At 38.6% G+C, this 27,352-nt stretch overlaps 1 protein-coding gene across 10 annotated transcripts in view; it reads right to left on the reverse strand.

Moving 5' to 3' along the window:
- The window catches only part of CNKSR2 (connector enhancer of kinase suppressor of Ras 2), a 216,669-nt gene that overhangs the window by 67,514 nt on the left and 121,803 nt on the right, over nucleotides 1-27,352 (reverse strand). For 6 of the 10 annotated variants that reach the window (XM_030019600.1, XM_030019598.1, XM_030019591.2 and 3 more), the window contains 4 exons: nucleotides 23,602-23,735; nucleotides 19,495-19,706; nucleotides 15,527-15,616; nucleotides 13,718-13,932 (listed from right to left, as the gene is read on the reverse strand). In XM_030019600.1, the coding sequence (XP_029875460.1) occupies nucleotides 13,718-13,932; nucleotides 15,527-15,616; nucleotides 19,495-19,706; nucleotides 23,602-23,735 (651 nt within the window). The remainder of the gene's footprint in view (nucleotides 1-13,717; nucleotides 13,933-15,526; nucleotides 15,617-19,494; nucleotides 19,707-23,601; nucleotides 23,736-27,352) is intronic. The other 4 variants (XM_030019601.1, XM_030019599.1, XM_030019592.2 and 1 more) reach the window with 1 other exon arrangement.

Genomic DNA, 27,352 nt, shown 5'->3' on the forward strand with positions numbered 1-27,352 from the left:
GTAGTCTACAAGGGCTGATAACATCAAAGATGTCTAATCTTTTCATACAACTGTTCCTATAGCTGCTTATCCAAGAAGAACGTGCTAGCTAAGGACAGAACTGTGGTTGTCTGAAATGTGATAGCAAGCACAGCTTTTCTGTTCACAAATTCTTATTCATTATCCCATCCCTAAACTTGTTCTTGTCATTTGGGGGGGGGTCTGTGGCAAACATTGCATTAGCTGGATGCAAATTTGCAGTTGCACAAGCTAGTGTAGATTGTTTGTGCAAAGTTGTTAGCATAATGCATGCAAAACTTAGAAAAATTAAAACGCTTTTTTAAATCTGCAGGCCATGTTGAGAAAATAATATATAGTGGTACTGCTTGCTACCACCAGGGAAAGATTTTCCTTCTTAGCCATTAAGCCACAGGATTCTTTAATTGAAATACTGAAGCAGTAAAACTTCTGGACTACATCAAATTTAGATGAGAGTTCTCATATTCCCCCACTGTCTTTGACTGACAGAACAAGGACTGCAGCACTGTCACAGCTGCCTGAAGAAAATGAGCATAAAAAGTTAAACTAGACAATGCTGTTCATTACAATAATTTATTCTGAGATCATTCTTCTGCTCTACATCTACTGTGAAACATGTAATTTTGGTACCTCCCACACTGCTTTTATTGACAGTAAGTAATCTATGAGAGAAAGGGAGGGGTTGAAAACTCTATGTATTCTTTAATGGCAAAAGTCCAAGATACACTAGTTGTTCCATCGCTGTGTATGTTTCAACTGCACCCATTTAAGAAGAAAAAATAAACTTAATTATCACCCATTACAGAATAGTATTTAACCCTTTATTTTGATTTCCACCCAAGAGCAGTTCCCAGTTTCATCTTTACTAAAAGAATGGACCAGTCACAGAACCACAAAAGGGCTGAGGCAGGAAGGCACCTCTGGAGATCGTCCTATCCAGCCCTGACGCTCAAAGCAGGGCCAACTAGAGCAGGTTGCTCAGGGCTGCGTCCAGTTGGGTTTTTAGTATGTCTAAAGATGGAGACTCCACAGACTCCATGGGCAACCTGCTCCAGTTAAACCATCTTCACAGTAAAAGGTAGGTTTTCCTTACATTTACATGGAATTTCCTGTACTTCAATTATGTCCATTGCCTCTTGTCCTTTCACAAAGTATCACTGAGACGAGTCACCCCATACACACTCCAGAGGTCTCGTGGATTGCTTGTGCCCTGCTGTGTTGTCCCTCCAGCAGATACCAGTCAGGCAAACAAAACTCTTTCAAGCGATGCAATTTCCTCCAGGAAAAATCTGGCTTTGCTTAGAAAACTTCTGTCTTATTCACGGGAAAAGTAGGTTTTCCTTGTATGTTTATCCAAACATTAAAACAATAAGATGATCCAAGCAGATTTAAGAAACTTATTCTGCAAGTGATCTATGTTAGATTAGAGAGGTGGTCTGTGGCACAGCGTGGAATTGATCCTGGACCTTCTGGGGAGAAAACTTAAACTACTATAAAACATCACAGAAGTCACCCCAGCGCATTAACAAAACCTTTCATCAGGCCCATGGTCTTTCTAGATGAAAAATCATTACTTAAGATAAAGGTCCCATGCACGCCTACAACACCTAGGTGCTTGCTTATGATGAAACCAGTAGATACACAGCTCCTTCTGTAGGAGCAGGTACCAACACTTCTGGTTGTGTCCCTCGGCATGATCTCTCACAGTGCTCAGTCTGACTGCGTGACAGAGAAAAGTGCAGGGGCTGTAGGTGCTCTGTAATGAACCAGGGCAGAACTGAGAAAACAGGGGCTTGCTTTAAAGAAGATATACTCTTGCAAGCTATTCTCTGTTAGCACTTGGGCATAATAATATTCTTTCAGTGAAAGAAACATTTCATTTTCACCTTCAAAAATACTAAGTTTTTGGTGAAAAACCAATAAAACAGAAAATTGTACTTTTCCAGAGCTAGGGACTTTACAAAGGCTTTGGTGAAACAGGAAATTAGTGCCCAGTTGTGCGTGAAAAAAGCAGTCTTAGCAAAGGAGATGCACGAGACAAACTACAGCCACCAAAATGCTTTCCTTGCTCATCTCTAGAAGCTAAAACATACAATCCCAAATTTTCTCCTTTTAAGTAGTACTATTGATCGGGAGAAAACCTTATCTACTGGTTACATTACTGTTAAGGATATGTCCTTATAATTTCTGAGGCTTGGAGATTCCATGGGGAAATGACGGAAAAAGCGTTTGTACCTCAGCCGTTATACATTCTGTTAAAATTCATTTCAAACACTTTTCATTGCACCTATGAATTAAGGTAGAAAAAGAACAGTTCATTCCAGGATAAAAGTCACATTACTTGCTGGAATTCAGTAGAATTTCCTCTAAGCATGAGATGAAACAGCACTTCTCAGAAGGTGGGGAAAGATAACATTAGGTCTTTTTGATTCTGTGCTGGCTATGGTGACCTTACGGGTACAAACCAGCTTACTAAATTAGTTTTACACTTCATTCTAAAGTCAGGATTCTGTAGTGTTAGAAATGTTATCTACCTGGGTTAATCTGGAAGCAAAAGGATATACTTGAGAAATGAACAAAACCCAGTTATCTCTATATGAAAAATAAGAGGTTTTTTCCTCCACAGCACAGTAGCAGAGATGGATTGGCTGACTCAGAGATCAGGCGCTAAGCAACAAGCACTTCTTTCCAGTAAAATAGAAACACCTAATAAAACAGGTTCTGTTCAGGAGCCGCACTGCTGCAAAGAGCCATTTTCCTCCCAGGTGCAACCGCACAATCTCCCACGCTATGTGTCAGCAATAGGCTCGAGAGGCCACTGCTGCGTGAGCGGGGCGGAGGAATGGGGCTGAGACTCCTTCCCAGTCAAAACCACTACTTTGAAAAAAAATCACTTGTTCAGAAACAATTGTGCTGCTTGTCAAAAGCATTTTGATAAAACGGAACTCTGAAATGGGCATCTGCGCTCCCTTAATTCAAACATTTTCACCGCTCAGTAGAGGTCTTTTAGAACGCCAGATTTCATGACGCATGCCAGCCAGTGTCCTTGGTTCCCTGCTTTCATAGTGCTGCTACCTCCCTTTTCCTTGTGCAGAAAGGAGTGCGGAGAGGAGCCGGCTGTGAAGTCAGGACCTCGATCTAAGCTCCGATAGATGTGACGGTCCCCACCACACTGCCGCGATCACTCGTGCTGGGTCCCCTCTGTGCGATACCTGACATACACTTCTCTGCTACAATATGAACACGCTGCGCTTAATCTCTTCTTTATCAAAGGGGAATAACCGACGGACTGAATCACTTATTCTACATTAAAAAAACATATCTCAACTGTATTGTGATTGTACCAGCCACAGGTAATGTAGCTTACTGGTGTACAAACAATGCTAATACCCACAAAGGCAAAAGTCCTCTATCGGGTAATAAAAGCAGGATACAACCAGGAATGATTAATTGAAATAGATAACAGAAAAAAATACAGAATGTGGATGTGAAAGGAAATTAGGAAATGTTCTGAGCTGGGAGATTTATTAGTCTATAGATCTACATCTCTTGACAATGTAAAATTACACTTTCAGAGCATTATATCATATGCAGTAAGGAATAAATCTAGACTGGCAGAGCTGGACTAGATGACCTTTACAGCAACTCTCTCATTTTTAGAGAATTCCCCAGCTTTGTCATGGAAAGAAATTATAACAGGCCATTTTTTCCCTCATTTTCAGATGCAAAATAGGGTAACAGAGAAAGATGAAAATAAAAATTTTCCACAAAAAAACCAATTGTGCTTCATGATGGCCCATAAACCAATCTTACCTCACCTCTAGAGCATTTTGCTTTGCTGTAAGAGTTAACTCTGGATTTTAATAAAAATGTCAGAGTATATAGAAATAGATGTAAAATCTCCCACATTCAATACCTTCAAATTTCATTTTGGCAACCGCTTCCCCAATAAGAGAAAATTCATGGTATTAACCGCTTCTTTCAAAGAGAAGCAATGCAGATGTACAAATATTCTCTCATCTGTGACAGGAATAATATTCCTCATGAACAATGCAGATATTATTCCATATAATTAAAAGAACTTAGCACTCCCTCCTGAGGAGATGAAATAGTAATATTTCACAAAATGTATGCTTAACCAGAACTCAAGTATAAAAGCTGCACGTGCACATCCACTCTCTCCAGTCTTGAGTTCAAAGGACTGAGAGTCTAGAACTGGCAAAAGGAACGCGAGATTACCGAGGCACTTTCACAAGATGATTTTAGCTAAACAGCAATGAAACAGTAAAAACCATGCCTTAAATCCGAACAAGTCGCTATCCTCCCAGCTACTGCTGAAACCTCTGTTTTATCGCTCACCTCTAACACTTTTGCCTCGAGGACAGCCAAGCAGTGGAGCAGGTTGGCCACGAGTTCGTGCAGTCTCCATCTCAGGAGGTTTTCAACACCCGACCGGGCAAAGCCCCGCGAAGCCCTGCCTGACCTTCGGCTTTGAGCCAAAGACCAGAGCAGAGACCTCCGGAGCTCCCTCCCAGCCTGAGCTCTCCTATTATCCTACGCACTTTATGCTGGTTTCTGAGGCATTTGGATTTTTTGCTGTAGCAAATTCATTAGGAGCGATGCCTTTCTCTTGCTGGCAGGCTAAGTATAATTTTGTTCTCTTTCCTCCCTTCTTCTCCTCTGTCCAACATTTTTCTTGGAATTATGACAACTGGCCATCCATTCACACAGTTTACCTCCTCTTACTGGTCTCATCATTAGCAACAGCAGTTCGTAACACATTTGAATGTGGAGTTTAATACATATCTGAATAGGATTAACTGAGGGTGATTAACTGCAATAGCAGAGGACTAGACCCAGGAGGCCTCTCTACTCCTCTGGGTTGATTGTGCTAGTCTAAAAATAATGGAATGCCATCTTGCATTAGCAAGGAATTTTTCTCTCAGAAACACAGAAGATTTATCTCGGACTAGATTTTTACCAAACGCAGATGGAATATCTAGATTTACTTTTTAGCACAACAATCTTATGGCTATCCCAATCACTTCCAATTGTCACAAGTACCTTATGGAGTAACGTATATTTTGCTTCTTGGTTAACGGTTTCACCATTTTGTTTATGTGCCACACAGTTCACTTACGTTCCAGATGAAGTTCCTGCACTGATTTTAACAACATAACTACTATTTTTATTACTTGTTTTGTGCTTGTTACATTTATAAAGAAGTGCTGCATTCCAAGGAAGGAATACATACAGTATCATTTAGTTAGTTTCTTTTTGGAGTGAAGAAGCTGGCCAAGAGCTGGAACCACTACTCCAGCCCGAGAACATGAGAGATGCTGCTCTTCTGTCTGAATCAAATACGTAAAACCACGAGCCTCCAACTGAAAGAAACCCAACAAGTGCCAATGTGTAGGCATTCAAAGCTGCCTACCGCCGATGGGATGATTGTGGCTGCGGGACATGACAGTGTTTCAGACTCAGGAAGGCACTAGATAAGAAGTGTCCATTATGTTTCTTCCTCTTACCTGTCTCCCCCTTACTGAATTTGTTAATTGTTGTTCTTTCCAATTGTCTCTCACAGCAAAAGGCCTTCTATACCTGAACTACACTAGAGGAAGCTGACAAGAGAAATGCTTACAGGCTAGGTGCTCATGATGCCTTCATAGCAAAATTGGGTATTCTACTCTGCATCGCATGATATGAAACATTTTACCAGCACTTTTGCCTCTGAATAGACTTTGAGTCTTTTAAAGAACTCCAAATCAGATTTTTCTATAACTTTGTAAGCCTACTCAGCTCTGTTTCTATTGCAGAACGGTGAGCTCCTTCCACTTCCAGACGTGGACCTAGATATCGTCACAGCCTTATTTCCTTGTTACATGCTCGTCGATGGGCAAATGAACAAGGAGTTGAAATCACAAAACAGGCCAAAGTGCTCTCCTACATCCCCGTAAGGCTACAAAAACTAAGGTGAGATATGACCAGTGTAACATACAGAAGACAGGGATGTAAATGTCATAAATGCTCCAGTCACCTCCAGAGAGGGATATCCAAGCGTTCAGCTTTTGCCAGAGCCAAGCTATGCCGGACCTTCATAAACATGCAAGTACTTGAGAAGAAACTAGGGCATCACAGCAGTTCAGACTATTGGACTTGTTCTACTTGAGGCGCCCGGGAGCCTACTTGGAGTCCAGTCTGGGAGAGCTAGATCTGGAAAGGCTAGACATCGTGAAAAATGACGGTTTCTTCACTCGTGAAATTTCAACACTGCATGTGCTACTTTCAGTTGAGGTTTGTGTTCTCCTACCTTTACAGTGGAAGCTAGTGCTTGCACAATTATATTTAGACTGTAAAGGGCTGATTTGCAACAAAGCAGCAGAGAAATGAGCTTTTTAATCCTTTCTTACTGTGGTAATAGATAGACTAAAATTTTTCACAATTATGAAATATTTCAAAAACTCTTCATGATGTTCATTTAATTTCTGGAGAGTTATTTGAAATCCAGTGTAGTTTCATAGCTAGGAATATAAAAACACCAATGCTTTTTAACTTCAACACAAGTATAATTTTTTAAATCAAGTATTTCTTATGCGTACATTTTCCAGGAGTTAAAAATTTCCTTTGCTGATGATTGATGCCTGTAAGTCTGTAATCATTCTGCAAGCTCCAGTATTATTTTAATACAAATATTTAAATGGAGATGAAAGACCACAGAGAAGAAGCAATACTAATTCAAATTTTAACAAAAATTATGGAAATACTTATGGAAAATATTTTTCACTATGCACTTAGGTTAAACTGGGCTTTGATGTCAGCTGCTAGACTTTTATTCTATAGTAATTACAAGTCTAACTATAGACAATTGTGAAAACAGGGAGGAGAAAAAGGAAAAGGGAGCCTTGATATTTAAATACTGCCATAGTTGGACTTCAAACATTTTGAAGAAGAAAATGTACCAACTCCATCTGTTGTAATGGTACAATGACATTCTAGATTTCAGACACCTACTTAAAATCTGTGCAACTGATTTTCATTTTTTTCTCTACAAACCTATTTTTGTTTAGTTACAAATATCCACAACAAAAATTCACCAAACAGAAATTCTTTAAATACTGTGATGCTTACAATTACAATAAACCACTAGTTTTTCAGTGGGGTGGATTTGGTCCTTTTTTTGGTAAATAGTTTTCCAGTATATAGTGCTTATTAGATGCCATTTCTGTTCAGAAGAGTTTTGCAAGAAAATGATGGGTAGCTTGTGCACAAGTTTATTAGGAAACTAACATGCATATGTTTGGCACTTTCTTAAAAGCTACTTACTGATACTACAATTAAAAGGTTTCATAAATAAATGTGTATTTGATTGAAGAATTTTCATTAAAAAATGTAGGTACTTTATGTTCAAGTACCTTGTCCTTTTTTCCTTCCTTTCTGCCTTTTTGCAGAGAGGAATAGGATGAGTAAGAGAAAATCAACCACTTAAGTACAGTTAGACTTTGAGGTTTTCAAAATCATAAGCTTTTGGTAAATTCTTCTTTGTACTGACAACACCTAAATATATACATTTTGAATTGAAGTTTTTCAAAAAGCATTTTCCTGTATTTTTCTCTGGAGGGGTGGGTGGGAGGCAAGAAACATCTGGAAATATGCATCATTTAAGTAGAAAAGTTATTTTTCTTAGAAGTTACTGTCTCCTTTCCAATTTATCTTAATCAGCTAAAACCTGATTTTTGCAATAGGTCTGTAAGTAAATCTTCTTCACTTACAGTATGTTCAACAAGATCACTGTTGCAACCAACTGAACTTTGTATGCCCAGACTGATGCAGACCCACCACCTCTGCTGAGCAAACCCACTGAGCTGAACTGGTACGGCAACCTCACAAGGACTGGCAGAGAGAGACAACCGAAATTGTAACCTTGGCCAAACCCCTCATGGTCGTCGCCTCAGCGTCCTCACTGGCAGAGTAGAAAGGAAAGTGCTTGGCTTTCTGTAGGTGCTCATTGCAGCAAGTATTGAAATTAATTACGTGAGTTAAGAGTCACTGAGCTGCGGTCCGACCACACGGATAGTTTACACATTGCTAAAGAGGAAAAAAAGAAGTTTGCCAAAGGTGCGCCAACTTCAATGAATTTGCAGCAAAACCCCTCCAACTGATGGCTTTTGTTTTATTCTTCCCTTATTTACAGTAAAGCTGGAACATTAAAGATAGTGCACGCGTGTGTACATATCTACACATGTAGATTCAGCAAAATCCCTATGGAACAAATCCTTTGTTTCTTTCCTGCATCTGTTCCTGAGCCACCTGTTCCAGATGTATGAACTTTAAATACTACATCTTGCTACTAAACTTACTTTATTTTCAAATACAATTAAAATGACCAAGAAAACTACCGTAATTAATTAAACAATTTTAAATAGGCTGGTTATCAGCAAAGTGAGAAGCTGTTACTTTGTCACTTTTCCTATGACAAGCAGGTCATTAAGTATTGCTAAATACACCTGAACAAGTGAGCATACACTGGAAAAGGCAAAGGCATAGGAGGCAGGAAGGGAGAAGGAGCAGGGTCAATAATGTAAGTTGATTGGTGTAGGTTTGGAAACAGTTTGTAAGCAAGGTTACTTTCTCTTGTATAACTCCCTACTATATACAATAGGATGCAACCTTTTCTTCCCATAGCAATGCTGTTTCTAGATTAAGGGAAAGTTGTATTGATCCAGACAGGAGCAGATTATTATTAACCTGATGCGGAACTTCTCTTTACTCATGACACTATCTCCCTCCTAAATAACCACATTATTTTCCCGCAACAAAACCAAAGCAGAACGTACCAAGGAAATTCCTATATGGAATAACATAATGAACTTAAAAAACTATAATCATGTGTCAGAGCTTTCATCTCTTGTGCCCCAAAGGTTCAAGACAATTTTAACTGCACCATTTTATCTATTACTACAGTAATAGATCACATTGAACACCTGCTTGCACACTAGATTAGCAACAGCTCGAACAGTTTGCCTTGGCTTAATGAAAATATTAACACTCTGTGTTGGTATTTCTCTTGCAATACTGAGGAAGAAAAATAGAATGTAGAAACAACAACTTGGCTAGAAATCAACATACGCTAGAAACGCTTTCTGGAATTGGAAACAAAACAAAGCAAAATGGTGAAGAGACTTTGGATGTGAGGATTAAACAAACACCGTAAGTGGATACAAGAGATGATTACTTCACAGACATAACAGAAATTAGTTTTTCTTTTGCTATTATATCAGCTAGCACATCAGTTATGTTCAGTGGACACAAGTAAACGCTGTTCAGTTTTCAAGGCCATAACTGAAATGCTCCTTGACCACATAGTTTTTGTTTCCAATGGCAGGTCAATGATATAAACAAAATTGTTAAAACCAGTGATTTTATGCAAATTTAGTATACTGATGGTCAGGAAAATGTTAGACTGCCACATTCTTGTGATCACTTCAGAATAAAACAATTTGAATCTGCTGGCATTTTTAAAATAACTTTTAGCAAATAAACAACAACCACGCACTTCTGAATTACCATGGTAATTTTTTAACGCCATCCACTTTGTTTACAGGACAAAAACATACCATTTCTCTTGTGGTAATTTAACTCAGAGTAGTTTTTTTGATCAAAGATTTTTCTTTTCTATAGAGCCATGTATAAAAGCAGTAGAAGCAAGGAGCTGACATCAGCATAATTGTAAAAGCTGCTTTCTGCAGAAAACCTTCACAGTAAAAAGGTAATCAACCTGCACACGTCAATGGCTGCAAAATTCAGAAGGAAAGAGGCCTGGGATTGTAACATTAATTAGTGCGATAAATTCTTAGTCCAAAATTATTTAACATTTGTATCAATGGACTCAAAAAAGAATGCAAACATCACTGAACACAGGTAACAGAATCAAAGACCAGTGAATAACACGAGACCTGAATGCTGAGTGAGCAGCATGGTTTCTATTCCAGGGAATTCAGAAAAAAAGGGAAAAGAAAATAGAGAAAACAAAAAAAAAAGAAATTAAATGTGTGGGGTTTTTTTTATTTCACAGAATATGCACATTAGAAACAATTACAGAACAAGGGTTTTGGTAGTTCCATTCCACAGCAGACCCCGGATTCCTGGAGCTTCAATACTCCATGTTATGGACTTGGGAATCACAGGGGCCCAATTCGAGGGCCCAGAGCCCTTACTCTCTGGTATTTCATACTTAGGGTTGCTTCAGAGACATAGATTATTCAGCAAGCATACCCAAGAAGTCATATGTTTCAACATGGCCAATCATACACAAAATGTTATATATTTAAGAACAAAGAATGTAAGATATAAAGTATTAGATTGGGAATACCAGTCTTGCAAATCAGTGATTTGAAAAAGTGACATTACAAAAAAAATAAAACCAAACCCAAGTAATAAACATACTCCCACTCCAAGTCTATGGTTAAAATGGGTAAACAGTCCTTTAAATATTTAAATAGAGAGGTAGTGAACAGGAATAGAAAGGTTATATTACCTTTCCACTCAACTCCTGGAAATTTATGTCCTGTTCTGGCGTATATACTTTAGGAAGGATGCTTACGATGCTTAGGATATTTCAGGAATAAATGAGGAGTTGAAAGAATTATGAGAATGATGAAAAGATATGAAAACACACTCTCCGATGACAAACCCAGGATGCTCATTCTATTTCTTTTAAGCAAAAGAAGGCTACAAAGTGATTTCATTATAACCTGTAAATTCCTATATTGGGAGATAAAATTGGGTAACAAAAGATCTTTAAACCTAGAGGATAAAGGTACATTTATAACTAAGTGGGACATAGAAGCCAGGTAAACACAGGCTAACAGGTGAAAACTTTTAACAAGAGCAACCAGGGATTGGAACTACTTAACAAGCCTGGTAGAGTATTCTCTAGTACTGGGACCTAAGACAAACAACTGAGGCACTACAGGTGCAAGGTCAACCACAGCCACCTGGTAGGAGCTGCACTTTACTCCAGGAAAATCCACTGCCTTGTGGCACGTAGTGCAGAGAGTCACAGTATTTGCTCTTCATCTCATATTCTAGTATGATGAAAACATTGACTTCTTAAAAAAAAAAAACCAACAAACAAAACCCCAAATCAAAACCCCCAGTCTCTTTCACTACTATTAGTGCAGGTTTTGGAATTACCACCGTTCCTCTGCACTGAACTCATGCTCATCCAGAGGCTCCCACTTACAGATAATCCAACATCTTTGTGAAAACAAGGTAGCTGATGCTTGTAAAAAAGTATTTTCTAACAGGACAGCAACTTTTTAGTGATCTTGAAGATGCAATTTGCAATTTGAGCATGAAGTATGTTTTCATTGTCCTATTTGTTATCTATAGTTTAATAAAATGGTACTGCAGTGAGACATGACTTCCTTGTGTTTTATCTGTATTTCCCTGTTCTTTATTTGCTCACTGCAGTTTATTTAAGATTGTAAGAAAAGTTCTGTCCAATTTATTACAAAACCTCTGGCTCTGCTATGTGGCAAAGACATATAGCCCCATCTGCAAGCTAGATTAGGGTTTCAAAGCCCAGTATCCTTGGGTGCCATCACCACAAAAAGGGAACTGTATGGTACTGCACGGTGGCTTCCAGCAATAGCACCAGCAATATTCAGCTGTAGAGGGCTGTAAATGCTTTGTGAAGGGTTCCTTCCCATTTCTCTGGGGACAAATCAATGGCCCAAGCTTCCCCTTTCTGTTTATTTCATGCATTTTCCTTCAAAGCCAGTTAGCAGATCAATACTGATTTGTATTCTGAAGAATGAATAACCTTTATTTATTTTTATAAATAAATAAGCTCCCACTAAACTTCCAAAAAGATGCTGAAGATTTAATGGCAGGATAGAGAGAGACATCCTTTAATGGTAATGATGCACAAAAAGCATTAGGAGACACTGGTGGAACTTGTGGTGTTAATGCTTCAGGTGTTTTGTGGACGGGTATCCAAAGTACGTGAAAAATGCTGGTTGTCAATTCTAAGTTTGCTGTTGCTCATTAACTTCCACACCAGAATTTTGAAGAATCTTCCAGTTCCTGTGTACATCATTTATTTTTGTACACAATTTGGAAACTAGACAGAATGGGTAATAGAGGAAAAATAGAGGAAACCAAGGAAAAAAAGAGATGGCACCTTAAAAAAAAAAGTTTTTCTCACTGCACAGTGTCAGTAATTTAATGTATACTGACAAAGAAATGTTATTGAGAAATGAGTATGCTCTCAGTACATGGAAAGTGTTGCAAATTTACCACACTGTTCTTTACAGAGTGGAAAGTCCTCCGTTACACAAACAACTTTTCTATTTTGTTCTGTAAATATTTGATTTCAAAGGCTCTTGCACTGATTAGATTCCTTCTAGGAAAGACATTACAAAGAGGACAGTCTGGGGACACTTGCGATCTCCTTGGCTTCATGTATTAGGGAAACACTATATATCAGTCTGCCTTTGCAAATGGAAGTCTCCCCACTTACAGAAACAGCATAAGACTAAAGTTGGAAATAATAATGTAAGAAAAAATGTTTATCATCATGCCTCAATTACCACAAATGAAAAAGAAAAGGAATAGCAGTTCTTGAATCTAGGGACCTGATTTAATTAAAGTGCCCCACAAGTGCGTGCTTTTAATACCAAATGACATCATCTCTGAAATCTGTCAGACTCACCTATACGCTGCAGCACACTAAGGAGTTTCAGAAGCCAGTGGACCAAGCAGTTAGATGGTGTAAAACGATGTAAAGGCTCCATTAGTTTCAATTAATCTACACCATTTATAACGCAATAATCCATAGTGATGTTTTACAACAGGAAACCAAGTTACTTGTCTCTTAAAGGTTCAGTGAAGCTCCACCTGCCAGTTTTTCACAGCAGACTTCCTGACAAGCCCACACTGCCATCTCCCTTAGACACTGGCAATCTAAATTACATATTCTTTGTTAGTATATGGAGAGAATTTCAATTATTTCTATTGTTTTGCTGTACAGTTACTGTATGTATATTCCTCTACAATGACATCTTTTACTGAGATCTAAAATGTAAATACTTTTATGGGGTGAATGTGACAGTGTATCTAAAATATGTTGTGATCTTCTAACTCCATTTTCTAGACACATTTAAAAACTCGCAAGTTACTGCAATTTCCCTTTTACATCCTCTTGAGCAGAATCCCCTCCTTCACATTTACTTGAGTTATTGAGGGCTGTATGTTAAAAACAGTTACATGCATTAGGGCTCCCCTTACCTCAAAGGAAAACCAAACACCTCTCACAAGTTTTCCTGCCATTATCAGGCCTTTCAAGTACCTGTAGTAAAGGGGTTGTCTGATAAGACTTAGCATATTGCAGTGACATAGATGCTGGAAAGAAGCTGCTGCTTCTTCCCTTTCCATCAGTAGCAAGTCGAGGCAGAGACACCACACTCCATTTCAAAACATGGACATCTAGTTAAAGGAGGTGAAACACTGGTGTCCATCCCACATTTGTAACAGCAAAATGAAGAATTCTAAAATATTCCTTTGAGATCTAGTTACTGGCTGGAGAATAGGAATCAGTGTAACAGCAGCAGTCCAGAAAAGGTTTCAACACCACTATAAAAACAAGACAGTCTCTCATCACAAGCACGGAGCGACAACTTTTGTTATTTTTACTCACATGGTACAAAGCGGTTTCTGGTCCAGGTGTGCCCATGACTTCTTGTCTCAATGAGTCCATTTGTAAACTAGGCAACAGCGAGTAATGACTTGGACTACTACTCTTGTCTCCCTTCTTTTTGGACTTTTTCCCAGTGTCCTTTTTGCTATTCCTTTGAAACATGTAGTCTTCTTGACCTATTTTCTCATTGCTCATATAGCGAAGCAATGAATTTTCTGTTGAAAGAAAAGTAATGCAAAACATCATTGTGAATTGTTGTATGTATGTTAATCCTGCTTCCAAAATATATAATATTCTTGCTAAGATCTACTGTCAATTTTAACTCTTCAGGAATATTTCATTAACAAAACCCATTTGCTTCTTTCATCTGGATATAAGAAGAAAAAAATCTTTTGATAGGGAAAAATTCATGATTCTTGCAGTTTAAAAGGAGCAGAATATAAAAGAAGCCCCACATCAATAAATTTTGTCTTGGAGTTTTCAAACAATGAACAATGATACACTTATGATCATACCTGTAATCTTTTTTTTAAACAAGATCCTAATGAATACAAATGATTGTGGTGCCATACATTTAAAAGTAATTTGCTTTGAACATTCGAGATCATTCACCGTATCATCCATACTTTCCCCAAACAGCCTTGCAGCATCTACCAGCTTGTAGCTGAGGGACATCCTGAGCCAGAAGCAATGTTTGCGAATTTAGGAAACCTCAGCAGATTTGTCTTTCACGAACTTGTCTGGTCTTTCCTTGTATTAATGTGAACTTTTAGTATCCACCACCTCCTGGTTGTGGCAAGAGGTTTGTTAGCTTGAACCCAAAACGCACGAGGAGCCAGCTCTTTTTCTTTTTAACCAGCACTTGACGGAGACATTTCATGTCTCTCGGGTCTTGTTTCAGAAAAAACAGTGACAAGCCTATTTCCTGACTTCGTTCCACACAAGATTTTATAAACCTTTACTACGTCCTGCCTAAATTCTCCCAAACTGATGATGGCCAGCCTACTGAATTGACCCCAGTTTGGAAGCCACTCTGTACATCTGATCATTTTTGTTGTATCCTAAACCTTCTTCAATTCTACTCTAGTCTTAAGAGGTGAAGAGACCGGAACTGCACACACACCCAGCATGAGCAAGAACTTACACAGCAGCATAAGAATACTTCTTAATCTGTCTTGTATTCTTTTCTTAATTATTCCTAACAGTGTTTCCTTTTTTGATCCCTACAGAACATTTAGTTAACATTTTTATGGAAATATCTATCATTACTGTAACTGGCAATAATAGCCATCTCAGAGGTTATAATTTTGTATGTGAAGTTATGTATCTGAGCCTCACAAACCAGAATTTTGAGGAACTTATCCTTGATGATCGTGAGGTGAATCCCATGCTTCTCTAGAATGTTTTTCATTCAAAAAGAACTCATGAAGACAGAGAAATATGATACATAATTCTCATTTAAGCATAACAATATTTATCAGTAATAACCACCCATTTGTCTTCTAATATTATAAAATTAAGGCCAGTTTCAAAATGGACTAGATAATACAGCTGAATAAATGAAATGCCAATATAAAGTTAAGCCAAACTGCAGGGCTTTGCAGTCATGATTTTCTTTTGCCTGGTTGAGCAACTTCCTCAATCCTAATAGAGGCTCTGCAAAAAATTAAGTATACATCATGAAAGAACCCAAAACAGGTTCACAAAAATATATATCTAAGCAAGCAGCACAATGAGGTTGAAATGTATAGCTTAAAGCATGACAAAACCCATAATGCCATGAACAAGATGTGTGTTCAGATCACTTACCTCTCCTACTATCTCTTTTTATTTTATTGGGGTCTTCATAATCCCCCACCCAGTTATATTCTACTGGCATAGAAATAGGCCTTAGTTTCCCTGGAAACAGAGGAAAAAATTGAGATCATGCACTATAAGGCAGCATTAAACTAACATGCTTTAGAAGAAAGAACAATTTATGTGCTAAGCTGCTATTCTACAGGGTTGCTTATGAAAGAGGATCCAGCATCGCCTCTGAACAAGAGGTTAAGATAGGAGTTCTGTTTTCTTTAACAGACAAGAAGCAGCTAAGTATTTAATGGATTTTTTTTAAGTTTAAAAAATAAATCCAGTGCCCTACAAAATCATCAGTGGACTGATGTTTGAGACTGACAAATGCATTCAAATTACTTTAGTTTTCACTGAACAATATCTGTTTATTATTCTGGAAGCCCCTGGCACACATATGGAGAGAACTGTTTTAAAGCGCATGTGAATTGTTGGTGAGAGAAATGTGTCCACATCACTAAAGTACCTTCACAAATAGCATCTTTGCTGGTGGGCTTAAAAGATCCATCAGTGGCTGAGTAAGAAAGGAAGCAGAAAACCTCTACATGTAATTTCTTTTGTAGCATTTCATCCACAGAAAGCAAAGTACTTTACTATCAGTAAATTCACTTTGATTTCAGACAGCAAGAAACAGAAAAGCTGAAGACTATTATATCTTTTAAAGTTTGATTTGGAAGCTGCTGAATTGATTTTAAAAAATGCTGTGAACTATGATTTCTGCTTAAGGAGTCCACAAATATAGTTGGAAATTCAGTGAAAGTGTGTTAGGCAACTCAGTGGGGTTACTTAAAGTGGTCTGAAGTTTTTAGCAAGTTAAACAGTATATTGAAACAAAACATAGAGTAGGATAGCATATGGCACAGTATCTGGCAGAATGAAAACCAAATGTTTTCACAACAAGGTCAACCCTCGCTTTTTTTGGAATTGATCTACTGGCCACAAAACCAAAAAGTAGCAGAGCTTAAAGTAAAAACTTCAGAAGTCTTGTTAATTATTTTAGTAGAAAACCCCTACATAAAGGTGATCGGTCTTATTTGGCATTTTTGAGGTTAAATCCATGATACACTGCAAGAGAAAGATGTGTTTATGATGAAAACAAATATTCAAACGTGTCTGTCTACCTATTGAAGTATGGTGTCCATGGGAAATACACCAATACCATGCAGGCAGCATAATGGTAAAAGGTTGTATTGTCTTTTAAAAAAATTGACAAAAAAAGGTGTATGTTCTGTAGAGACCACAGGATCAGGTCACAAATACATCATTGCTCAGGAAATACAACATACGTATTTAACTTATATTTCATTTCTTTTACTATTGATAGACACATATTTAAGTCTGATTGAAGCTGGTGAGATTTGGAGCACACAGTTAAGAAGTCATTTCCTGAGTGGTGATGTATTTGGCTCATATTTACTCGATCAGAAGTAACTTTCAACAGTTACTTTTTCTAGAAATACAACTTTCTTTTCTTTGTGAAGCTGAACTCACAGTATGTTACTGAAAGGACCTGCACACTTAAAGATACAAAAGCTACATCATCATGTAAAGTCTGATTGTTATCACAAGCTATAGCCATAACAATTTTCTACAAAATCCCTAGCTGTTCCAAGTGCATGTTTTTTGTATCCAGCAGTAAAACCGCAATGACCAAACTTGTTTCTTTTCTTAAACTCAAGTTTAATTTGCCTGCTACCTCTGCTTATCTCCTCCTTGTTAACCCCCCTGGATTCCCTAAAACTGTTTTCCTTGGTGACTACGCTCAGGAAAATTTCTTCCTTGGGATGTGAACAGAAGCTTTCTGAGGCCAATTAGCAAAAATTACACAACAGCTGGAAGCCAGTAAGAGCATGAAAGAGAAATCTCGTTAACATTGTCAAAAAATGTCAAAAGATTCCAATAAAGAAATTAAGGGCCCTATTAACCTCTCACAAAGGAGGACTGAGAAATAATTAAAAAAAAATTAACACCACCACATAATTAATGATGAGTACATGTTGAAAACAATTATTTCTCCAAGCCTTGGAACTCTGTTTGACCTTCTTTAGTGGGTCACCATAAGCCAGAAAAGTGTTATTGCAATTTTCCAGATTTCTGTGAAATCCTAAGGTCATGCCTAGCCACAAATCTTATGCTAACAAACGCCATGTGGGAAACTTTAGAATTTAATGCTGAAATGGTAATATTTTTAGAAAATACACTTAAATTAAATGGACTCAATGGTGTGAATTCATTAAAAAAGAAATGAGATCAAAAGTGAAAGGCTGTATAGCAAATGTGTTAAATAATCACTGATTTTCAATGCAGTCTTTGATCCATGTATTTATAACTCTTTCTGTAATAGAAAAAAAGGCTAAAAAAGCGATCGTGTAACAAAATAATGGGTTCAGCAGCCCTTGAAGAAGAAATGTGTTCTTTTTCACTCTAGACCACCAGTATTAAAATTTAACATCTGGAACAGAGAGTATGTCTCTGTTAATGGAAGTGACTGCATCCACCAATTGTAATAGTTGAAATACTGGAGTAATATAAAATTGATATATCCACTTTGAAAACTTAGCAGTTATTTTGTACACTATGGGCGTGGTCAGAAAACACTTGAAAATACTTTAAAATCAAAAGAATACTGAGGATTTTGCAACAAGATTGTGTAGCTGTGTAGAAAGGGTGCATTTTATGAAAATGCATACTTTAATGTTGTACAAGCACATTGCTCCAGGTCCTGAGGATACTTTACACAGCTCAAGCTCAATTTATGTCAAGGTTCCCAGGTGATTTTGGAGCTTGGCTGCATGATGTACAAAATCTACACTTCCTCATAAATTAAGTCTATCTTCTTCTCAAAGGGATATGATGTCAGGATTACTGTAACAACTCCAACATACAACTTGTGCTCAGTTTAAAAATGGAAATAACATAGCAAGTAGGGTGAAAAAATATTCAAGTGTGTGCTCAGCTAATACCATAGTAGTCAAAATATCTTTTTTTAAACGTGATGTTTCCTCTTCATGTTCTTCTATATCCTAAGAAGTCTGTGACTGCACAATTTTATACTTGGCAACAGAAAACCAATTCTCCCAGTCCAAAACTGAAACAAGTTACAACACTAGCAAAGGAAGAGTTCCAACAGATTGAAGGGAAAATAACCTGGAGCATAAAGTTTTGAGGAGCAAAACTCTCACCAGAAATTGTCTCTGAGTTCTCACCCTTAGTAAGTCAAAAACCAAGATGTGGAAGTAGCATGAATACACACACGTGTTTACACGCAAAATTCTTTCTTAGACAACATATAACCTCAAATAAAGAGGAACTGCTATATATAGGAAGTCATCACTTCCCACATAGGAAGTTACAGGATGTAAATACAGTATTACAAAAAAAGCATACTACCATCAGTCATACTTCATTTCTGGGACTAAAGAAAAATTTAAGAGTTTTAGAGAGCAGTGCAGCATGAAAGCAGTATGTCATCACTTGGTAAATCTGAAGTGGTTTTGATCTTTAAAACTATTACACCTGGGTAAATTTTTCTAATGCTGAATTCCTAAACCTATGCAAGGCTTGCCCTTATACCAGGAGAACAATTCCATCCTGTATTTTTAGTAAAAATATATGGGCTTCTGCCAGTTTGGATTTTTTTTGATAAAATCATACTGAAGCATAATCTAGAAAATTAAGCTGATAACAAAATTATAGAACTTATATTCAGAAAAATCGCCAATATAAAACTTGTCCTCCCTATCATAGTAAGTAATTCATTTTTTCTTGCACAGAATAAGCTCTTAGGTTGAAACTGGACTAAAACAGTACAGAATTCTTAGCAAAATCAATGGCCGCTGAAAATATTTTCATGCTTAAAAACAAAAGCAGATGTACGAAAATCCTAAAATCAACAAATGGTGATTATCCTTATTAGATCAATGCCATACCATATGTTGGTGTACTCTCTCTCCTTCCAGGACCACTTGTTCTTCCTTTCTCATATTCATAGCAGTATAAAACTGCATCTTCTTCAACCACATTAAAGCGCTTCCGATATTCCTGGTCAAGAAATGAGTTTGGAGATTCGGATCCTGTATGAACCGGCTTGCCGACTATATGTCTGCCAACATCATCACACGGGAGATTTCCCTTTTCATCCCTTTAGTAAACAAGAGAGGTTTTTAATATATTGGGATAAGACGTTGATTTTTTTTTTTTTTTTTACTGTGAATATTTCAATAAACACAGGACTATGTCAGTATTTCATGCAAGCAGGAAACAGATGCCATTGACCAACATCAGGATCACACATCATATATATGCATATCTATGCATGTATGTGCCAGTTATCTCGCACATCTCTGCTTATTCAGTTCTTTTACAGACTGTATCCATCTTATTGGTTTCTCTTGAAAGGAATCATAGAAATAAGCTGATGTGCAGCTACTCCTTTTTCTTGTTTTTTTGGAATCTATCTAGCATTTTGTGATTTAGGGCAGAGAAATAATGTTGACCTTACTTTTTTATACTTGCATTTTTAAATACATCAGATAGTTTTAAGACATGGCTGTATGGCAAGCATGGACAAAATCAATCTATCTCCTTACAAACTAACCCCAGAGCAAGAAGAACCAGAGACCGATGATGTACAGACATTTGACATAGTCTTGCACAATCAGTTCAGGCCTAGAAGTTGTATAGGTACTTCTACGCAGTACCAAACAGGGTGTGTAGCACCTGATTATGGGCTGCTCTCCCAGGACAGCAATGCACCGCAAGGCACACGCTTTGCAGTTTGTGTAAAGATCTCCAAGACGATGGCTTATTCCTTCCCCGCTCCCCCACCCAACTCTCTGAAAATGCAAACTACTCAAAGGCGTCAAACGAGAGAGCAAGCTGTGCCTGGGGCAGGAGCCCTCTCCTCGCGCTAGATGAAGCAGGGCTCAGTAAACCTGCTGGTAGGACTGTGCCTGGAGACGGCTGCAAAAGTCCTAATCAGACAGTAATTTCTGGGCAGCAAAACGCACGGGAGGCAGCCAAGATCGAAGCCGGAGCCTCGTGCCCTCCTTGGAGCGCTTCTGCCCCTCTGGAACGCCACGCGAGTTCCGAGCTGGCCAACGTGCTGACCCATGCTTCCCTTGGCACCCTGAGACTCCACCCGAGGACGAAGCAAAGCCTCCTCGTGGGACCCAGGCAGCCGCGGAGGACGAGAAACGGCCATCCTGCCCTCGGCTGCGACAGCGCAGCACCGCGAACCGCCCCGACCGCTACGCTCGGCTTGCCGGGCTTCTTCCCAGAGCAAGGATGCTGTTGGCTTAGCGAGGGGGGCTTGGTGCAGCCCCACCGGGGCTGGGAGCTCACCTCCAGCCACGGGAAGACCTCCTGGGGTGACGGTGCTGGGGGACCCCGGCGGGCAACACGACGGAGACTGACCTAAAACAGCTGGATGCTAATCGGCGCTAACGCGGCTACCGTCAGGGGCTGGCACAAGGCAGATAAGGAGGGCAGCCTGAGCTGGGGGGAGCTTTACTGCGGACCCCCCAGGCAAACGCCCTTCGCCACAGCCCTCTGGAGATGAGGGCTTCAGCTCTCACCCCCAAAGGTATCCGACACGTTCGAGCGGGCGCTAACTCACAACCAGCGCTTCTAAGGAACCGGGACACGGAGAGCGCCGGCCCCCCTTTCTCCTGCCTTCCGTGTGAGGTTACGTCGGCAGCTGTACTATCTGCGGGTATCGTCACCAGGGCGGCACGGCTTCGAGGTTTTACAATTTACATCAAAATATCAAGTCTTTCACTCTATTCCAGAAACAAAAGGAGGGTTTGTTTGGTTGTTTTTTTTTTTCCCTTGGAATGGCAACAACAAACTGAGAAATAGATGCTGAACAATTCGATAATACCCAAAATAAAGACATGCTTAAATATAGTTAATCATGGACAAAAAAAACCTGATGAAATGCCAAAACAGATTTTTCAGAAACACTGTACACTATGTGACAGGTTTGTGAAACGAAGTAGAGTCCATTAGGATTAAGCTGATAAAAAAATATTCCAATGTACAAAGCTTAATCTCTCTGTAAGATTACAGCTTGTACTAATGTATTATAAGATTTAATCAGAATTGGTCCAAACTACTGCACTGTCATCATCATTTAAGAAATGTTATTAATAAATAATCAAAATGTATTTTGAAGAACTCAATTTCTACAGCAGAATTTAAAAACTGCTGAGCAGTGAATATTCACTAAAAATACTTCAAAAGAAAGGATGCATTTCTTATCAAATAAAAGTATTTTTGTGGTGGTAAACATGATCAGGAACAGTACAAAGACACTACTACTTTTTAGATAGTATAGTTTCAGGAGCAACAGGTCTTTACCATAAAACTACCACATTCAAAAAGAAACCCGAGACTATGTTTTGGTTGGGGTTTCTTTTTGCAGCTTTTTTACATTAATGGGTTAGAATTAAATACTTGATTTTTTTTTCTACAGATTTTCTGAAAACCATGTCCTTAAAATATTTACATAGATATAGCAAAATAATGTTATCAGAGAGATAAGACACGTTTAATCCCTATGAACAATCAAGTGTCATGACTGACGTTTTTATTTAATTGGAAGAAAAAAAATTAGTGAACTAGACTATGTATTCTGTTTGTCTCTTTGTCACTTCAAGACAGATACTAGAGTAATCGTGTTAGCAAGTTCAACTGCATTATATGTGTCATATTTGAAATAAAAAAGGCAGTTTGTTTGGTTTTTGTTGTTGTGGTTTTTTTTTTTTTTTTTTTTTCCCCAATAAATAAAAACCAAGCCAGGTAACAGATGAGGCAGGGATGAGGAAGGAACATGGGACTCCGCTTATGGCTTCACAAAAGTCTTGTGACATCATCTAAAACATGAAGTGCAAAGTCACTTTTTTGCCCTCGAAAGTTTTTTATAACTCTGAAGAGTAAGAATTTATCATACAATCACAACTCCTCCCCACTAGGCAAGTTAATTTGCCATATACCTCACTCTCGGATAACCCCCAGGAAAGTCTTGTCGGTATCAGGTCATACATCTTATTAATTGGCTAGAAGAGTTACTGATAAGAAAGTCTAAGAAAAACTCAGCTGCAAGAAACTCAGGTACAAGGAAGGACATGGTGCCCTTACAACCATTGCAAGGAAGTTATCTAAAAGAAAAGCAAGAATTTAAAAATACGTTGACTGGACATATGATAGCCTGCATCTAAGAACATGGAAGCTTTAAAAATACAGATTCCTACTAAATACCTTCCTAGACCTCTGGGTAGCTACTTCCATATAATTTATAGGCCATCATTCTCTCACAATTTTAGGAAAGCAACATCTGTGTACATTATGGAATTATATTGAATCATTTGAGGTTGTGTAAGGGTAGGGTGATGAATTTGCAAGGAGGATCTGCTGCTTTTCTGGCTCAGCAAGCCCAGAGACCTGGGAGAGATGAAAATGCCTGTTCCAGGTGGCAGGTCAGAGCAGCAGATGTATTTACAGAGAACAGCATGGTCACTGCGGCATCTAGCAGAGTGGCCACACTAAAACGCAATCCTGAAATTTGCTCTAACACTATCAAATCAAATACATCAAAAAAAGAAAACACTATGGCAGAACAAAAAAAAGTCGAAAGTTTCTTGCTTTTAGCTCAGCCTCCCTTGTTGCATCATGGTTATTAGGCAAGGGGACAGATACGAACTCTTTTCCTAGTTACACGTTCAGGGTTTCAGGTAATTTTTGCTCTTCTGAAATAGGATGAGGCTGTTACAGACAACAGATTATCCCGTATTTGAGAAAATAGGGTACCGAACCTTCTTTTCTAAAGCCTACTGTCTGTTTTGCAGGCAAGACACTGATTCACATCGTTGTGGGTTTGATTCAACATATCTACCCTTAATAACCAGTTCACCTGCAAAATTAAGTATTATCAGCCTAATCCCGCAGGGCAGGCTGATAAGTGGGTAGGAACAGAATGGTCAGTTACTTTACAAATATTTTTTACATTGAATTGTACCTGAAATGATCTTTTTTACCTTGGTACATAAGGTTCTGTTGGAGGAGGGGGTATGTAGAGATCCTGAAGGGCAGAGCTGTCTCTTTTTGTAGGTGTGCTGATAGTGCTGGATGGCGTAGCAACACTGCTTGTAGGACTTCTAGGAATAAGAGGCTGGTTCAAAAGAGAAAGAAAAACAATCAAGATTATCCTTATATATTATACATTTTTATTTGAAAAAGCTATAAACATTCTATAGTTCAGAAAGTTAAAGAAATAGTCAACAGTTCTAATGTTTTGTGTGCTTTTAAACTGACTGAAAAACCACTCACGCTAAGGAGACAGATCTGCGAATGGACGTGTATTGCACTTATAAAAATGATTCCTCTGATTACATCTTTCTCCCTTTTGCACAGCAAGATTATTGCAAATGCCCATAAAAATAGTAATCAGTAAGGCCACTGGTGAAATCTTAATGAGCAAATAACATACAAAATCCAGTGAATTCCTTAATTAAACTAACATTGTAAAGAAAAAGTCTAGTGTTTACAGTAAAAGGTGCATAAGCAGGCATTAAATTGAATGTCATCTCCCCCCATCTGCTCTACAGCTTAAGAATTAGCTTAAGTAAAAGCTTCAGTTTATGTCTGCAGATGCTGTAAAATCAGGTACTGCGTCCTCAGAGCACACACGCTATGAGACAGAATAAACTGGAGATTATTATTCTTCTTCACTCCCCTGGGCACACTCCTCACAAAGTAACATTTACTCACAGGTGAATAAATTGTACACTCCTTGCAGAAAAATCATGCATTCTAGTTATTGTTCCAGTCCAAATAGGATCCTTCCTCCTAATCACATCTCCCTCTCTCGTGAATTAGGCACCCCTTTTTCTTCCTCAACTATCTTGGCTAGCTAAATAATGACCAACCATTTGAAGACTTTATTAAATCACTGTAGGGCTGGAAATTACAGAAAGATTTTCTAACAGTCTCTATACAGATGCAGAAAAATGAAATGAGAAGAAAACTTTGCTTTAGTCTACTTAATAATATGTCTGCCTAATAACAAGAGCCTTATGTTGCCTTGGCTTGTGTGATAGGTAAACTCACGCAGAAGAAAAAGAAAAATGGCAAAACAGCAAGTACAACAGTATCTTCATATACCCTAACATTAGTCTAATATTAAACAAATGCTGAGTTTTGCTTTGAAAGAGTTCTTTCCCCTCCATCTTTTTGGAAGGGAACGCCTTGAAGAAAGAAGCGTGGGGATTAAAGACAGTTCACCATACCTATAACTTCTGACCTAAGTAACTACTGGAGGACACAAACATTTCACATTGTATTGATAGCAGAGAAGCTCTAAATACTGACTGAACAAGTGCGTAGGAAGAACCTTCTGCCAGCACTATCAAGAATACTTTGTGACGGACCAAGAGGGCATTCCTGTGCAGAATAATCAGTTCTCATTTTCTAGATATTAGTCTTGACACTGTAGCAGTATACCTATACTGCAGAAAACCTCGAGTTAAACAGCAGGAACTTTTTCAAAATGTTGGCCTTTCATAAGCTAGCAATGAGGCATTCAAATTTATGCTTATCAAGAAAAGCCCCCACCATTGCGTTACTTTTTTTCAATCTGTATGCAACAATAATGCATGCCACCTAGGAAACATAATCCTTTAGCCAGTTACTGCCTTGTTTTAGGAACAGAGCTGTGTTAGATATTGTTTATCTCAAACAAAATAAAATGTATGCTTAAAAGTCTTGCGTTAAAACTTTGCAAATCCCCTTTTAGAGCAACAGCTATAAACTGACATAAGTTTTCTCTTTCTAAATGTTAGAAAACCACCTCCTGAAAAACAGTGATACTGCTAAATTCCTTCCTTGCTCGTTAAAGTGAGTATTCTGTAGCCAGGCCAATGAAGGACTGCCAGTATTTACAGGAAGAGAGGGAGAAAGACACACACACAAAACCAGACAGATAAAAGACTTTACAACCACTAAAAACGAGACAGAAGTCTGCAAAAATAAGAATAAAGTTGGTGGCAAAACCGGGTAAAAAAGCAAAAAACTAAAAAAAACCCTCTTTCAGAGAAACAAAAATCTTATCCTTTAAATTTTCACTGTGACACTGTAGCCATGGATGTTCTTGAACCACTTACTAATACACTGGTTATTTCCTTTCTGATACCTTGCACTTCTACGACAAGTACACTTTGTGGCTTGCTAAGTAGCCTGTAGAATTAATTTTCTTTGTAAGTCAAAAGAATTGTGTGACCCAGACCCTGTTTACACTTGTTAAGCCCAGTGTTGTTGTTCATGGCTCATACTAGCAAGAGCACTGAGAGGAAGGCAAGCTGGATAGATGGATTTGCTCTTCTCCACTCTGGGGAAGAAGACAGTCCTTTACTTTTCCTGCATGAATAGGTAGATAAGAGGAAAGGGGCCCTAGAGACTAGCTTGATGCTAATCAATGGGAGTTTATGGTTTATGTCACATAAGGAAAATCATGCTCAAGCATAGCAGTGATCTGGACTTACAACAGGTTGATGAGCCTTTGGTGGTCCTGACCAGCTACTGGAGGGCTTAGAGGACACAGGTAAAGAATTTCCCTTGTGTTACAGCCTGGAATACCTGGGCTTAACTATTTAAATACTAATGATATGGGGCTAATTTCTGAAAAAAACATTTTTGCTAAAGTCTGAGGATTCTACTGGGCAACTTCACACCTCACCGGTCTCTGCTAAGACACAGCCCAGACATACAGGTCAGTTTGTCCTCCAGAACAGTTTGCTGGAAGATGCTGGGAATCAGTTGAGGTTTGTGCATCTTTGACAAATGCGTATTTTGGTTCATCTTTTGGCTTGGCAAGGTAGTTAGAACAGTGAGTGCAAGAGGAAGAAATGGTATTCACAGAACACACGTTACCCAGCTACCTGAAGGTAAAAGGTTTCCCTTAAACTGTTCCCATGTCAGACACTTTCAGAGGTGAAATTACAGTGCAATTGGTGAGAGCCTGAATGACTGTGGTATCTCACAGTATGGCAATGTGGGTAGACCTTCCCAGGGCACCTGGAGCTCCCAAGGGGATAGAAACTGCAATACAACCTAGAACAAGTAGAAGCACAATCCTGCAGGATTGTCTCAAAGCATACTAGGATGTCTTGTATCTTTTCCATATTTGGGTCATACTGCCAAAGTCAACTCTCCAGCTTATTTCCACAAAACCAGAAAAGCTGTGTAACTAGATAAAAAGGAGAAATCCAAATTTAAAAATAGGTCACCACTTTTTAAAAAAAACGTATTTATCACCACTTCACCAGTAAATCAGTAAGACCTGCTACACAGTAAAAGCATTCAGATGGTCTCTCCTGGTAGTAGCTCAACACACTGAGAGCATTACTGTAACTACCACCTTGTGCTGTAGGAGTTCAGCTTTCATGTTATAAAGAATTAGAAGTCTTCAGGCCCTCCTGGTTGAAAAGAGCACCTTCAGAAAATGGCCTGCAGGTATGGTGCATCTACATGGCATTTTGTACTGCAATTTAGAGAGACCTCAACCATTCAGTTCAAGTCAATCTGTGCACCTGCAAGTAAATCAGCTCATGTAGCTCTCCAGTTCAATGGCAGCCATTCAGTGGACCATATGCAGGCACACTGAACAGAAAAACACATGGAACTCCATTCAAGTATTTCTGAATTGGATGCCTTGGAGATCAGTGTTATCCCTGAGTTAGTTCTCTTCCAAGGACTAGAGCTTTTTCCTGCTGCATTCCCTTTCAGTAGGCT

Source organism: Aquila chrysaetos, chromosome 7 (assembly GCF_900496995.4).
Source record: "Aquila chrysaetos chrysaetos chromosome 7, bAquChr1.4, whole genome shotgun sequence".
NCBI lineage: Eukaryota > Metazoa > Chordata > Aves > Accipitriformes > Accipitridae > Aquila > Aquila chrysaetos.